Raw genomic sequence first — 17,361 nt, 5'->3', positions numbered from 1 at the left:
TGAAATTGCCAAATATACTATTCTGAGGCAATTAGTCTATAAGAGGAAGCTTTATAATCTAAAAACTATTATACCTAACTACAATTTACTTTTTATAATTTTTGGTTGGAGAGACATAGTAATTCTGAAGACAAGTTGTGTACATTTGTTTTTCAGTTTCTTAATGCCACAGGACCCTGCAGTATTCATCTAGTGTTGGGTATCATGTTAGTGGATCATCTCAGGGAGCATGTGAACATGACTTAGAGTGGTCAGTTGAGAAGTTAAATGGAGTTTTAAGAAACTATAGCAGGCATAATAGACTTGTTACGAAGGTTTTCATTTGCAAGAGAGCAATCTCCCTATCTTAAAGCATTCAAGCAACAGGCAGGAAGATGCACATCACAGTGAATAATAAAGTGGTTACTTACTACTTGAAGCAGAGAAAGATACCCAAGTCCCACATTATCAAAATTGACTTTCACGTTCTTCCACCGGGCAGTTTGGTTGCTATCTATGAGGGCCTTACATTCGCTGTAGTTGTTGACCACACTGACGTCAAACATTTCTCCAGTGGTGTAGTTAATACAGTGATAAAACTTGCCAGCAAAAAGATTCACTCCCATGATACTGAATATCAACCAAAAGATCAGGCAAACCAGAAGTACATTCATTATGGATGGAATGGCTCCTAAAAGAGCATTGACAACAACCTGGCAAAGCAATGAGATGGGAAAAGAAGTGAAAAGAGAGTCAGATCTATGGAAGAACTAGAAATTTAGGTTATTATATATGAAAACTCAACAGAGAAAATACAAAAATCATTCTAGTACTGAAAGCTTGACTCTCTTTTTAAAAAATTAAAATAGCTACTGTAAAACCAGGTTTTTAAATTGGTAAACTGAAAAGAATTTAATAGCTATCCATTCCTTTCTAAGATACCATGCACTCACAAAAACAGAAGCACATACACCTCCACATATCATCCATTTCTGGTTATATTTGCAACATTCAAAGAAAATCCTAAGTAACTATTTAAAAATATCACAAAACAACACCTAAAAGTTTCTTTTTGAATAGCCAAACCTACCTGGACAGGGCATCATCATTTTCTCAGTGCTGAGGGTATGTAGTCTCAGGTTTTATGCCTCAGGGGATGACAAATGGCAGTACAAATGCCTCCCGGTTCCTTTGTACCACCTTTCTAAATGAGTGTTAGATTTCCACAGCTGACCTACTTTTTAGCAAGCTCAGCCTTTGAGAGCGAAAAGGCCAGGGTTGGACTTTGAAAGGCTCAGAAGACATCATATGGAGCAGGGAAGAAAAATGATGAGGAATGATTTGGTGGTTTCAAATTACAGTGAGTGGGATTTCCTTCACATTTATAAACTGGAATGAGCATAATTAATGTTGACTCACATCAGAAGTCTACACAACACGCTAGAAATTTCCCACAGAGTAAAAAAGTCTGGGTAGAAGCAATCTCATTGTTTCTAATTAAAAACCATCATTCAGGCATTATGTTGTGTGCTTCCAACAGTGTCATTTATGGATGTCTGACAAATATTACTGATTGATTACATGAATATGAATGTAGAAGACAAAAATTTAACCTGGAAGTGTCACATCTAAGGTTCAAAACAGCAGTTTATACTGAAAGTCGTGTCCAACTCTTTGTGACTACATGGACTGTAGTCCGCCAGGCTCCTCTGTCCATGGAATTCTCCAGGCAAGAATACTGGAGTGGGCAGCCATTCCCTTCTCCAAGGGATCTTCCTGACCCAGGGCTTGAACTCGGGTCTTCCGTATTGCAGGCAGGTTCTTTACCACCTTAGCCATCAGGGAAACCCTGTTTTCAATTATAATTCCAACAAATACCAAAGCATTTGGTCTTACCCTCATTCCTTCAAACCGGGATAAGGCTCTCAGTGGCCTCAGAGCTCTTAGTGTTCTGAGGGATTTGATGGCACCAAGTTCTGAGTATCCCAAAGCATTTGCAGTTAAGCTAACCAATGAGACCTATACAAAAAAAAGCAACACAATTTTCTTATTTATAGGCAAAAAAGCTTACACAACTCAGCCTTGCTGTATGCAATAAACCAGTTCCAAAACTTTGCTGCTGCTAAGTCACTTCAGTCGTGTCCGACTCTGTGCGACCCCATAGACGGCAGCCAACCAGGCTCCCCCGTCCCTGGGATTCTCCAGACAAGAACACTGGAGTGGGTTGCCATTTCTTTCCCCAATGCATGAAAGTGAAAAATGAAAGTGAAGTCGCTCAGTCATGTCCGACTCTTCGTGACCCCATGGACGGCAGCCTGCCAGGCTCCTCCATCCATGGGATTTTCTAGGCAAGAGTACTGGAGTGGGTTGCCAAAACTTTAGTGAGTATCAAAATCACTTGTTGCAAACACAGATGGCTGACCAAGGTTCGGATGAGACCTGAGAATTTGCATTTCTTTAAGTTCCCACTTAAGCGTAATGATACTGGCCAGTGAGCCACACTTTGAGAAGCACTGCTATAAACTTAACAAAAAAACAGCAGCAATATATGCTCTTTTTATCAAGATTCTTGACAAGAAAATTTAAAAGAATTAAATGTAAAGAAAGAAAAAGAATGACACCAAAATGAAATTTTCATCTATAGATTTATAAAACTTTATCATTTCTCATATTATTTAGCAGACCTGAAAGAGAAAAGAAAACTTAGCACAAGTATGCAAATAAACTATGCAAGATACAGTTGACTCTGAATATAAACACACTCAGAAAGATCTAGATTTCTAAACAGTGGTTTAGTCTTATTGTATATGTCAGTGTGAAGGTCTAAGATCATTAATTAGGGAAAACTGAAATCATTAAGTTTAAAAAGTTGAGATTTTAGTATAACTAATTAGAAATTGTCAGAACAATGTTTTCTTTAGTTATTTATACTGATGGCTAATGTATTTGATATAAGTTGTAACATAACATCACAGAAGCGAAAAAGGAAAAGAATAACTGCCACAGGTGGCACAGAAATGTCTGATTTCCTTTGAAAATACATAGAAAACCCATTAAAACTATACAAGCTAAAGAAAAGATATTTTCTCCTAAAGTGCACCTGAATTTCAAAAGCAGGAAAATGAAAACAGATGTGTAATATAGCTTTGAAGAATATAGTGTTAGTGGTATTACATTTTTTTAAGAAAAGTAAATGAGGCACATAAAAATATTTTACAACACAACTTGACTTATTCAAACTAATTTTGCACATGTAATATGAAATAGAAAAACCTTTAAATTTGGAAAAAATTAATCTATAAAATTTTCTTAAGGAGTTTCTATATCATTCCTAAAATCTAAATTTTTAGGCTTTGCAAATCTCTTCAAAGACAAATGAAAGATAAAGTTACTGAATTATCATTTATGGTGAAGATTTTCCAGGTATAAAACATGAGATTATAGTATTTTATCTTCTCTGAAGACAGAATGAAAAAGATATAGGTATCAATTAAAGAATGAAAAGTAAAAGTTAGACATAAGAAAAAAATTCTAAACAGGGGCAGTATTTATTGGCTAAATAAGTAGTAAATATTCAATTTTATGTTTCTTGTGTTGCTGGATATGAAAAGGAGATACATGTAGATCTTCTTCTCTTTCTAGTCTTCTCTTTTTGGCCTCTAAATAGTAATTTTCTTCCATTCCATCACTGACATCTCCAGCAAATTTCTTTCCCTAAAAAGGGTGAGCTTTTCTTGTTACTTTCCATAGACACTCTTCAATAGAAGAGTATCTTCAAGAACTTTTCAATAACTTCTTTACTAAATCACTAAATCATAGATCTATTAAAAAATCTCTTTGAATGGCATCTCAGGTCCTTCAACCTCTTCTCCAACTTACGTTTCTTATCAACCAATTACTTTCCCTCACCCTGTGGCACAGAGCTTATCCTTTATGACTACTTGGTGGTTGAACAAGCCCTGCTTGGCATGTAGCAGTGTCTTCAAGGCTTTGATGTCCTTGCCTCATCTGTACCTGCTGACACTGACATCCTTCAAATGCCAGTTCACACTGCACTGCCCTCATCAAGCCTGTGCTTCTCCCTCAGCGAAGCAGATGGAACTTCTAACAGCGATGTCATCTTCTCATTGTATACATATCTATCCTCACTAGTGGCCTGTAAGTTCCCATAGGCCCAGAAAATGGCATACATATTTGTCTCTTCCATACAAAATAGATGATTGATAAATATGTTTGACATAAATCAAAGCATTAATTAGCTTAATGTATTATCATAATAATTTTCTTAAATCCAAGAAGGTAAACATCAGAATACACTAGGTAACATGAACAGCAGCTCACACATTTCTCTTAAGATTTTCTTTATATTTAGGTAGTGTTGACTTAATGCCTTTATTATTACATGGATATGGTAAACATAAGATATTTTTATTAAAAATTTACAGTGTATCATAACCACAGACAGAAAATAAACTATCATCCATAATCTCATTATACAAATAAAAGAGCTGGTATTGTCATGGTATGTTTTTCTTTTGCTCGTAGCGCTCAAACACATGTGATTTAAAGTATTATTATTGTCATTTTATTGCCAGTAAACTTTTTATATAATTCTGCATGTAGAATTAGGCTTTTAAGCCTAATATAAATAATAAGCTTGCTTTATGCAGATTCAGTGAAAGGTAAAGATATTTTAGTTTCTTAAATTCAAAGAAATCTCTTTATTTCTTACAAACTTTTTCTGTTTGGTGACTAGAAAACTCCTACTAAATTAAGTTGAACTTTTTTCACCTACAACTATAAAAACTAACTTTCTCCATGAGAGAGTCCATTTTTCTCTTTTCCAGTATATGTAAATTTTATATATCATAATGTTTCTTTAATTGCCAAGGAGTTATTATAATCAACAGAATACTATCTTAAAGTTCAGTACTTAAAACACACATTGTTCTTTTGTAAAAATTTCACTGTCTTTCTTCTTAATTAATCTGAGTATCATTCTATCCCTTCTCTCTAGGTTTCCTGTCCCTTGTTCCCTCTGGCTCTCCTAGTATTTTCCCAGACAAAAGGCCTTACATTTCTAGACAAAATTAACTATTAATTTAAAGGCATTTAAGAAGTATATCTGCAAAATTAAATAAAATTGACTTTTAGAATTTTGTCTGGTTAAGATCTTCCTCAAAGATTCCCTCAGAATTAAGGGAATAAACTCATATTCATATTTTTTAAAGTCTCTTACTTTCTGGCACTGCATCTTATTAATATATTATTTTCAACACCAATATAGTTTCATAAAACTCATAAGTAATTGGCCCATAGCTAATCTGTTTCTATAATCATACAAATCAAGAAGTGTCTCCTGCTACTTGGACTTTCATATTCCTTTGTAATTACTAATCCACCTGTGGGACACACTTTGCAACAGGTTCTGGAGATGACAAAAATGCTAACATCAAAGGTGCCCATGAAGAATTTAAATACAGTTATATGTCAGAGTGATAAAGCAAAACTTCTACATTTATATAGTGCTTTGCATAACTTGGGATTTCAAATATTAATTTAACTATTTTGTCTGTGAAACTCTGGCAAAAAATGTTTTGGGGCATTTTCTTATTGGGAAAATGGGACCCATTATTTATATTTGGGGTCCTACAGTCATACTGAGTGCCTACTATGTGCCAGGCACCAAGCAAGGACTAGAAGTTACCATTCACATGACAATGAAATGAAACAATAACATGCAGAATACTCACATCAACGATCAGGAAATCTAGCCAGCACCAGGCATTGGTAAAATACACTTGAAAGCCATATGCAACCCACTTGAGAAGCATTTCCAGGATGAATATATAAGTGAAGACTTTGTCAGCATATTCTAACATGGTCTTAATGGTTTTTCGCTGTTCAATATATATATCTTCAAAGGCCTGTAAGTGAAAAAACTCCATTAAATTTCATTGTCATAAACTGTCTCTAACTGGTATTTTATCAGAAAAAATCATGCTTGCAAGCATCTTTTCAGGTGCCTAAGGCTGGAAGACCTCATGCTTCCCAGAGCTGCATTTTGTTCTATAGTTATCTACACACAAGTGATTCTTAACTGGGTATTTCAGCTAACAAATTAATTCAAATAATCTTTAAATTTTGGTATCAGGATATCCCATCAGAGCTTAAATTTTTTGAGACACTGCCAGCTGCTTCTGTCTACAATAGGAAGCACAAAATCATCTGCAAGCATATATGCTTTGCTCAGTGCAGAGTTGCTTGACTATAACCCTAAACCCATTTAGTGATGAAAATGTAAGGCAAGGAGTCCCCTTAGCTTGGGGAAAGGGCAGGGATTAGTCTTTTGCTTTCTCTATCTCTCTAGCTCAATCTGAGCATGTATGTAGCTGTCGGGAACCTCCTTTGCCACTATTCTGCAGAGCTCTTTGGAAAGGGCAAGAGAACTCATTTGCAGGAGTCCCTGGGTCTTCTGGAATGAAAAGAGCATTTGTCTATTAATAATTCAATTCCTTTACAGGAAAAAACATCAGGACTTGGTGATCTGGTTCAAGGAGAAAGGAGAAATTGGTTTTTATTTTTGTTGGTTTTTTGACCATTCTGTTGAGTGAAATCAGATATAAAATAAGTCTGTAATGATCTCACTTTGCTACTTGTGGGTAATCTAATTTATTTACCATTCAATGTGGTGGGCACTAGTGAACTGGCGTGAACACAGCAATGGAGCTTATGTTAAGCAGATTGATATTTAGCTGATAATTCCATACCCTGTCTACATAATAGGAACTGGTTCTGATGACTAAAAGTTAGAAGGGTCGTTCTTTAAATATTCACAAAAAATCATACTGATCTAAATTTGATTCAATCTCAGGCCTATGGCAGAACAATAAAAGTAGCTACTTAGTGAGCCTCTCACACTGTGCTAAAAATATCATACAACGTCTCTCATCTTCACAAACACCTTCTTGTGAAAACATGCAATAGGAGGTTGATTGAAGGGAAAGGTAAAGGGTTTCAGGTAAAAGTAAAGGAGCAGATCATGTTACCTACCAGTGCCCCACTGCTGACCAGAATCATGAAGACAATGAAAGTTTCGAACCAGTTATGCTCCACTATCTTATAGCAAGTTTTTCTCAAGTTCCACCAGAGTTTCCCTTTGCCTTCGTCTATGCTTATCTGACAACACTTAAACTTCCGCACACAGTCTAAAATATGTCAAAGTAAATGAAGAAAAAATATCACTCTTTGATTGTGCATATTTGTGTGGGTGGGAGATTGTTACCTGATACATTATAAATAACTTTATTTTTTAAGATGGCTTTCACTTGTAGACATAGAAATCATCTATACATTTTAAAATCATTCATCCAAAAACTATTTTTTAGTACTTATGGGGCTAGTATAATGGTCTAATAATATAGTATAATGTATTACATTATAAAACCACAGTACAGAACAAGAGAAAGAAATGAAATCACCAAAGGTTAGTATTTCCATCCTATCCCTAGCCTATAATTCCACTCATATTTGAACTTTATATGTGATTTCTAATTAGTTCACTTAATGATACAAAGTAAACATTTCCCTTTTAGTCACACATAAATAGAATTTTGGAAAGTTTCACAATACTTCTCTAAATAAGATAACCAGACATAAACAAGAATTGATAAAAAGATCCTACTATTATTGAATATCTATGTTTCTGCAACTCCAGCCATTATCAGCAATAATGTAACAAACACCTTTGTGGTCTATTAGATCAAAGGCTTCTCAACAAATATTTATTGCATACTTGTTTATTCAAGGAATTATACTGGACAATTATAATACCAGAATATGCAAAACACAGTGTCTCCCTAAAAACAGTGTGCATTTCAAGTAGGGAAGATTTGTCCATAGATATCATAGTTATAGGAAGAAAAATACTGTTAGAGTTTACCAGCAGGTTAATTCCTAATACTGAGCTGGACAGAAGAAGTGGATTTGGGGTTAAATTTTGAAGGATGTGTTAGAATCGGGTCTAGTACATAGAGCTGCAAAGGAATGGAGAAGCAATGAAATAAATAAAATTTGGTGGCAGGGAAGTTTGGAAATTGTATGAAGCAGAAAATTGAGAATTACCACCAGAAAAGACAGCTAGAGCCAATCTGAAAAGGACCTGTAAGATTCAGTTAGAGAACTTAGATTTTGTGTGTTATCTAATGGGGACAACAATGAAGGGTTTATTTGGGGTTTATGAAGATTTACCTGATAAGAATATTGATTTAGAATGATCTATGCCTGTACAAGGCATCGGATGGCTAGAAGACAAAAGATGGACAAGCAGTCAAGAGTCTAGAGGATTCAGGGAGGCCTGGTGTGCTGTGATTCATGGGGTCGCGGAGAGTCGGACACGACTGAGCGACTGAACTGAACTGAACTGAACATGAAAGAAGGTGAAAACAAGGGTGATGGTGGTGACAATGGTCAGGGGCAAAAGAGTCGACTAAGTTGATAGGACTTGGCAGCACATGTATATGGCAGAGCTGGGGTGTGAGAAAGAGAAGATTCCTGACATAGAGGTTTAACTCTGACAGAGAGTTCTTGTTCAATGAATAGAAAAATGGAAACCTCATTTTGAAGGAGCATAATATTTTAATGCACAGATATTTATCAGATGCTACTTTATAAAGTCAGCCAGATCATATACTTTGTTTCATGAAAATTTAATGAAGTCCTCCTAAATATTATTAGTTTCTCAAGTAATAAATAAATAGCATATATTTCTTATTTCTTTGAGGGTGATCTTTTTCACATTTCTGTCTCCCAAAGGATTAAGAAGAGTAACATGCCCTAAAAATATTTGCTGTAATGAACTAGATGGAACTGAAATTAGTTTTTTTTTCCCCTAAAGAGGATATGAGATGAAAAAATACTGTTCAATATAAAATGATCAATATTAGTGGGAAGGATAAATGCCAAATTTGGGGCACTGGTTCACTTCTGAGAGGGAAGTAAAGGATGGGATAAGGAAAGGGTACAAAAGGGGTCAAATCTGTATCATTTATTCTTAAACAAAAAAAAATCTGAAGCAAATACAACAAGAATATTCAAACTGTTAAAGCTGGTTGGTGGTGGTGCTGCTGCTAAGTCGCTTCAGTGGTGTCCGACTCTGTGCAGCCCCATAGACGGAAGCCCACCAGGCTCCGTCTTCCCTGGGATTCTCCAGGCAAGAACACTGGAGTGCAACCGGTTGCCATTTCCTTCTCCAATGCAGGAAGGTGAAGAGTGAAAGTGAAGTCACTCAGTCATGTCCGACCCTTAGCGACCCCATGGAATGCAGCCTACCAGGCGCCTCTGTCCATGGGATTTTCCAGGTAAGAGTACTGGAGTGGGTTGCCATTGCCTTCTCATTGGTTGGTGAGTGTCTAAGTAATTTTTATTATTGTTTTCTATAATGTTATGGTTGGTGATGCTTCATACTGAAATGTTTTTTAATTTCACAAAAACAAATGTTGATATTACCATAAGTATTATTATTAATATATTGTGACCCTAAAAATAAGCTAATTGTGAAAGAATAATAACTAATGCTACATAAATTATTTTTGTGATATATCTAACCTCTTGAATGTTTTGTGAAGTCATAATTTTTTTCAAAATCAACTAACTTCACTGAAATATGTGCAGATTTTTGGAGGAAAGAGTGGAAAAAAGTGGCTTCCCTCATAACTTATGCTGAAAAAATATCTCTTCCTCTGAAATAATTTAAAAATTGACAATGAAAACATAAATATTTGTTTTCTCTAGTGAAAAAAGAGACTTGTTTTCTCAAGTCCAAAAGCAATAGGTATATGCCACGTACTCATCTGCAAAACTCTTAAATCTATTGACATCAATTTTGACACTTGCATAATCACATATTTTTTAAATTAAAATTCAAATTAAACAGCTTTAATGTTCTTAAATGAAATGAAAATGAAGGGAACACTTCTAGAATTAGTTGCAATTAAATAGCATTACTACCATCATTATTAAAGTAAACTTTTGTTTCAGCATTTATTATATGATATTTAATTTGGGGCTAAGACATAGGATGAAGTATTAAATAGATATTAACCAAAAATGAGTTAAGGATGAAGTGATTCTTCGGGTTTCAGAGAAATAGTTCTGTACCTACAACAGAGATTTGTCATGGTCTGTGCTACTGCACTAATATTTTATGCCTCTTTGTTTGCAGTACTCTCCCACATTGAATCTGGATTGGCACTTTTGCTTTGGTGAACAGGACTGAGAAAACCTGATGTAAGTGGAGGATTGACAAGTGCTTGGCATTTAGGCTTCCTATCTCACTCCTTTGCTTTCACCATGAGAACAAGCCTGGGCCAGTGTGTGAATGGAGCTGAGTCAGGCAACTGTCTCATCTAAGACCTCAGCCCCATGACTAATCCCAACTAAGATCAGAAAAATCATCTTTCCAGCCATGGGTTTGTGACCAAAGATACGTTTTTTTTGTTATATGATAAGTTTTGAGTGGTTTGGTACACATTATTGTTGTTCCAGAGATAACTGATCTACACCTCAAATAACATAATTTTAGCTTTCTTCACAAAATCCTTATAGTATTACTCCAATGACATGGTGCTCCACAGTGTATCACTCAGTGTATTTTGATATTTCATTATTGATTATCTAGTATCATTCAGACCCACTCCAGTGTTCTTGCCTGGAGAATCCCAGGGACGGGGAAGACTGGTGGGCTGCTGTCTATGGGGTCACACAGAGTTGGACACGACTGAAGCGACTTAGCAGCAGCAGCAGTAGTATCATTCAGAACTAATAATATATATTTGACCTTGACAGATACAGGTAATTGTTATTCATGGACAGTTCCTTTTTAATAACATAACCACATTTATTCAAGAATGTGTTCCAATATCAAATGGCAAAGTGTTCATGGACAGTTTTAAATGTAAATTAATCAATTCATACCATTAAAACCTGACAAAACAGTAAACAATAAATTACTCCTTCAACTTAAATTTTTTCCTTTTATTTTTTAAAGGTAGAAAGAGATATATATGATTTGGTTTTTTTGCCTATCAAAGATTCTACAAGGCCATCAAAAAATCCAGATAGTTAGCAGCATTTCTTGGAGGAGAACAGGATTCACAAAAATAGAAAACTGGATCTGATGCCATAAATTAAATCTTAATTTTTCAAAAGTCATCTATGCTTTGATATAGAAAAAGCAAAGAACAAACAAGTAAATGTACAGTTACTGGATACCTATAGAGGATTAGAACAAGCCAGGGAGGGAGAGACGAGACGGCTAGATCAGAGAGGTCTAAGTAGCGTACGTGCTCTGTTCTCACCTTCCGTAAAACAGGCTTCAGGCTCCAGAGATTCTTCAGGCTCAGCTTCAGGTTGTTCTCCCTCAGCGGGAGCTCCTATATCAACTGTGCTGCCTTCAGATGAACTAGTTGCATTTAGCTTCTGAAAATCAATTCCACAGAAAAGCTTTTAAAATAGTTTCTTTAATCTATAATATAAAAATTCCAAAGGTGTGCCCTTAAGTCTTCTGTATTCATTTGCTTGATCTGTAATTTAAGAATATCTTAAACATAATGCCAGTCCGCTCTGGTGGGGGGGGGGGTCACAAGATTAGATACAGCACCACGGTATTTTTTTTCCTTTAAAAATGTGGTGCTAACAACTTAAGTAATCTTTGATTAAGCTCCTGTATAGAGAGAGATTCTGACATAAAATCATGCAGAGCTTACATAAGCTGCCAGAGTCAAATGATAGTCTGTGATCTTGCTTTTGTGAAGTAGTTTAGCTGGTTTTATTCTAAAATTGTGACCCAACCAACAGAAGCTGCACAAGTGTATTTTCATGTCAAATGCAGAAAAGATTTGATCAAATGCACATAAACAGCAAAGTCTAAATTTATCCACTTTTCATTGACATGAAAACATATACCACTGGTTGTTATTAAACATATTCTCTAATTTTCTAATTCTGAAAAGAGCAGCACATTGTTAGCTTTATAGCAAGAGCTGATTGTTTGCATTCTCTTTGGCCAATGCACTCCTGTGTTTCATTGTGCATTTGGAAACTACTTGTTACTCTGGCACTCTTACCTCTCCAGTTAATAAAGGCAGAAATGAATCTTTGGTTGTTGTTTTGTTTTCCTTTAAGTTAAATCAAATACAACCGAAAGAAAAATATAATAGAAGTTGTTTTAAATCTTGAAATGCAAAAAACTTTAGCCAAGTCAGGTTGTTCATGGGATCAGCATAAATGAAGGGATCCAGTCTTTAACCCGGTCTTAAAATGCTGCAGGAACGACACAGGGCCAGGTATGAGTGCCACATGGAATCAGAGTAGTTTGGGCCACAGCATTCTCGGACCTGTTACAATGTTATTACTATTAGTGTATAACATTAGGAAATGGCTGAGCTGATAGGAGCTTCTTTATAAAGGGGATGAGGTAAGCACATGATAAAATGCACATTGAAGTATGTTGAACCCATTCTAAAACAGATGCTGTAGTCAGTACTAGAAACATTTTATTTATATTTGGACTAAGGATTCTATGGATTTCCCTAAGAAGCTGGTTCCTTTATTTTCTGAAAATAATTTTCTTTATATAAAATATTTCCTTGGAATAGTGGTGCTGATAAAGTAAAAATACTTACACACACTATAGATATAACAGAAAGTACTTTCGTGTGTAATTTAACAATACCACTGATAGAAGCATAAATATCATGTCTCCTCCATTAAAACTAGTTCAGGATTATTTTTAAATTCAACCAAACCATTTAAAATTAAGGATTACATATTATAAGGCACTTGAAGTTTATTGATTTCTTTTTCTACTACCAATTATATCACAACACTGGACAGATACTCAATTATAATATCTTTGTTTTAGAATTTGAATATACAGTATTCTAAGATGAAATATTACATGACTTTTTCTAATTTCCTATCCTTTATAGCTAAATTATCCTATCAATCTTATTTATATGAAGATGTTATAGTATTTGGGACCTGAAATATTGATCATATTATTTATTGGATATTGAAACATGACATAGGTAATCAGAGTAAGTGAAGCGTAGTTATATCTAATCTAACTACAAACAGTCCAAACAAGAAACGAAAAACATTCTCTTTAGGAAAAAGGATCACACTTCAATTACGGGTTGGTTAGGGATTAGGGGATGATTCTAGGTTTACTGTACCCCACTTTGCCAGGATTCCCTAGAGGATTTCTTTGATGATCCCTTTCCAGGGCGCTCCATACTGGTGAATGGCTGCATCAGAACTTGCCTCAGTGCTAGGTATATATAGCTCAGGTGCTGTATAAATATTCTTTAGGGAAGGTGGGAGGGAGGTTCAGGATAGTGGGAAAAAGGTATACCAGTGACCTACTCATGTTGATGTATGGCAAAAATCATCACAATATTGTAACTATATTCCAATTAAAGTTAATTTAAAAAATTAAAAATGAATGAAGGAATGAGCTTCTTCATAACAGAATGAAAGCTAGTCCTTGATAGTGACTAGCAGAAGTCATCAGACAATATTCCATGGAATCTTGGTTTAAAATATTCAAAAGTTTCCAGATGATCTCTGTAACATCAACTACAATATCTTTCATTTAGTGTGGTGTCTTAGTACTGACACTGAATTAATAGATATCTTTCTAATTGAAGTCAGATATTTGTATGGTTAGAGGTCAGATTATTTTTTAAAGGTGCAACATAAAAGTTTTGTGTTTCTAGAATATGAATCTCACCAGACTTAACCCTCTGAAGCAAAGATCATGCTTTTGCCATCTCTACATCTCTAGGAACTATCACTAATGTTTGTGTTTAATAGATGTTCATTGAATAAATGAATGAATGCCCAATTCAGGAACTCTTTTATTCTACCACTAACTACTAACACCTCCTGTGTTTTACATTCACATTCTAGGGAATACACATAACATTCTCATGTTAGTACAGAGAAACACAAATCTCTTCCAGACTCTAACTTGCATAAGTAATGACCAATGACCTTTAGAATCAGAAGTGCTGTCTAAACATCAGGCTTTCAATTAATCAGACCTAAGATGAAGCTATAAAATAAACTATGAAATAAATAAACTGTACTTTAATTTTTGAGTCAGGAAAACTAACCCTAACTCATTATGACAATGTTTTTCCTCTTTCTACAATCCCAGCAGTGAATGGAGTCTCTCTAAAGAAATCTTATCCTTCTCCATTTCCTCCTCAAGTGGAACAGCACAGGAACTACCTGTTACATGTATTACTTGAATACCTTTACTTGGTCTACAAATTAAAAAGCTGGGGTACACATTAATCCTCAACACCAACCAATCCAGTGTCTAGTTAAAGAAAGAAATGTGGCTTTAATTATCCTGTCAAAAGACATACTGAGTTAGTAGCTGGATTCAAGGTCTTCTGTATCCCACTTTGTTAGGATTCCCTAGAAAACTATTTGATGATTCCCTCGAAAACTAAAGTTAAGCCAATCTTTATCAATTTAAAACATTTAGTAGATGCGATATGTAACTAAACATTGTAGGTTCAAGATAGTCTTGGGATACTGTTGATGCCCAGGTGTCATGACCATGAACTTAGTATTAGTTTGTTATAGTCATATTCTTATATGTATTAATATAAAGTTAAATATACATTGGGACATTTCATTAAAAAGCTTACTTTAAATAACAATCTTGAGATGTAGGCAAGAAATTCTGATTTATAAAACCTTTCCTGACAACATCAATGCAATGACTTTCTTAAAATCACATGAGGCAAATATCATAATATTATAAAATGTGTTAACTAAAACAGTTAAAATGCATAAAGAGTCTATAAAATCCAAATGAAACAAATTAAGAATATAAAACTTTTCAGCTTCAGATAAGGTCGTAATCACGATTAATTCTAACTACAGTACAAATTTACCAATTAGAACTGTCAAATGTACATCATTGTTATGGAATTATTAGTACTCATATACTTAAAAGAATAAATTTCAAATAAAGCTTCTCTGTAAATTTTCCAATGTAGGCATCATTCACTGCAAAATGCCACATGAGTAAGACAGCAAAAAATTAACCAGTTAGAAATAAAATCAGTTCTTCTTTGCTTTGGTAAAATTTAGATGGTTAGGTTCCCTTATTATAATCTATGCTTACTTATTGGAAGACAAGTGAACTGAATGATACTGTTAGTACAGCCCTTCCCTACTCAAACCTTAAAATATGGATGTCCCCCAATGTCAGGATAGTCAAGAAATTAAACATGCATAGAGAATCATTTGCTACGCCTGCCATTGGCAGTCATTTATTTTCAGGTGAAATATTAGCTGAACTTTTTTTTTAAGTGAAAATTTCATGTTACAGGGTTCTTACTACTGAAAGTCTGCTAGGTTCCTCAAAGTGCTGGGTCACCATATCATAGGGGTTAAGCCGGGCAGAATTGTATTTTGCTTAATGATATAATAAGTAAATATCAAGATACAATATTTCATTTCTTATTTTTAAACACTATACTTCTAACTTTTACTTTCCACATCATTGACAAACTATTATCAGACATCTGCCAAACTCATAGTCCCTCTCTCAGAAAGTAGAAGCATTTTTGAAAACATAACAGAGAAGGGACAGAAAACATCATTTTCTATTAAGCTTTTCAAAGGTACACTTTTTTTCTTATTATGAAGTTATTTTTAAGAAAATGTAATCAATAAATAAAGTATATAATTTGGACAAAAGGCATATGCTAATTCTAGTCAATAAAAGAAATTGGGATTTTTTTTTTAAAAGAGAGATAATTAAAACATAGATTAAATCAAGTATTCCACATCTATTTTGGTCACCAAGAATGACAATTCTTTGATCCATGTGGATCCTAATTCTAGTCTGTACTTAAGGAATTCTAGGCCATTTTATGTGAAAAATCTTAACATCAAAGCAATGAAAGTGATGATTATGGTTCCTATGGGGTAGGCCAAAGTGACTCATTAATAATAGAAAGGAATTATTCTTCTTAGTAAGGAAAAACAAAACTGTTATTATCATCATATTACATTATTCAAATAATCATTTTTGTCTTTATAACAGACATGTTACAAAATTCTGTAATCCATAAATAGTAAAGTTTTAAATATCTTTCTTGGGATGGCAAAATAACCCTTAAGTCCCAAAGACTCATGTTTGTTCAATACTTTTTTGCTTACGTTAAGGATATTTAGAGCTTTTTTAAAAATCCTTTAATCACTATCCCACTGGAAAACTTTCCCTTGAAGATTTATACGTTCTCCAGGATAAAATTATAGATGGGTTTTTCCTGAAACCATTCTTCCACTGCTTACCCAAATCTTCCCTACACAGCCTTCTCTCCTTTCCTACTCCTTGTACTAGAATTCAGTATACTGCTCTATTAGGGCTTCTCTGGTGGCCCAGTGGTAAAGAATCTGCCTGCCAATGCAGGAGACGAGGCTTTGATCCCTGGGTTGGGAAGATACCCTGGAGAAGGAAATGGCAACTCACTCCAGTATTCTTGCCTGGGAAATTCTATGGACAGAGGAGCCTGGTGGGCTACATTCTGTGGGGTCACGAAAGAGTTGTACATGACTTAGCAACTAAACAACAATAACTCAGAGAATTAGAAAACTAATCTTACCTCTTTCTAAGAAACTAGGAAAAGGAAGCTATTATCTTAAAGAGTCAAATTTCATACTTTTCTGAAGAATTAATGCATAACAGGAAAAAATAATTCTCTCTAGTTACTGTGTATGTGGGTATCTGTTTTATTTGAGGTCTTAATTTACATGATTAATGATATGGGTCTCATTCATCCAGTATATAGAGCATTATCTTTCATGAATGTAGAGTGCCAGTGACTGAATATTTTGTTCCAAAATATTAAAAAAAATCCCCCCCAAGCCATGATCGTTGCTCCACCCAAAGAGCTAAATGTGCTTATGTTAGTGTTGTTTTATGCTTTTAATGGCAGAAGGAGAGGAAACTGCATCTAAATTACAAAGCATTTAATTAACCTTTCTTGAAAGAAATTAAATTGGGTTGAGCAATTTGGTTAACATATTTTAGGAGAAAACTGTGATTTTAACATCAGGAAATGAAAGTTCTGCTAAATGGAGCCTATAGAATGGTGTTACACTCACTGCCTTAGCTGAATGACTAGTAGGTTCCTTCATTTAATAAATATGAAAGGAGGAGAGTTCACATTGGTTTTCTTTCTATATGAGTTTGCGTTGCATGATATATTTAAATCATATTCTTTAAGAGAAAGTTTCCCAGAAGTTCTAGATGAAATAAAAGAGACAAAAACACAAAGTATAGAGGAGCAA

The 17,361-nt window shown here is 34.6% G+C and overlaps 1 protein-coding gene across 3 annotated transcripts in view; it reads right to left on the bottom strand.

The window, feature by feature from the left end:
* Positions 1–17,361, bottom strand: part of SCN2A (sodium voltage-gated channel alpha subunit 2) — a 213,630-nt gene that overhangs the window by 14,654 nt on the left and 181,615 nt on the right. For all 3 annotated transcript variants that reach the window (XM_088829827.1, XM_055398426.2, XM_088829826.1), the window contains 5 exons: positions 11,337–11,457; positions 7,033–7,187; positions 5,733–5,906; positions 1,876–1,998; positions 411–692 (listed from right to left, as the gene is read on the bottom strand). In XM_088829827.1, coding sequence (XP_088685953.1) covers positions 411–692; positions 1,876–1,998; positions 5,733–5,906; positions 7,033–7,187; positions 11,337–11,457 — 855 coding nt within the window. The remainder of the gene's footprint in view (positions 1–410; positions 693–1,875; positions 1,999–5,732; positions 5,907–7,032; positions 7,188–11,336; positions 11,458–17,361) is intronic.

Source organism: Moschus berezovskii, chromosome 2 (assembly GCF_049115385.1).
Source record: "Moschus berezovskii isolate FMDL1 chromosome 2, NW_MosBer_1.0, whole genome shotgun sequence".
Classification (NCBI taxonomy): Eukaryota; Metazoa; Chordata; class Mammalia; order Artiodactyla; family Moschidae; genus Moschus; species Moschus berezovskii.
Note: the sequence above shows the minus strand (reverse complement) of the source record. Positions and strands in the feature narration are given on the sequence as shown.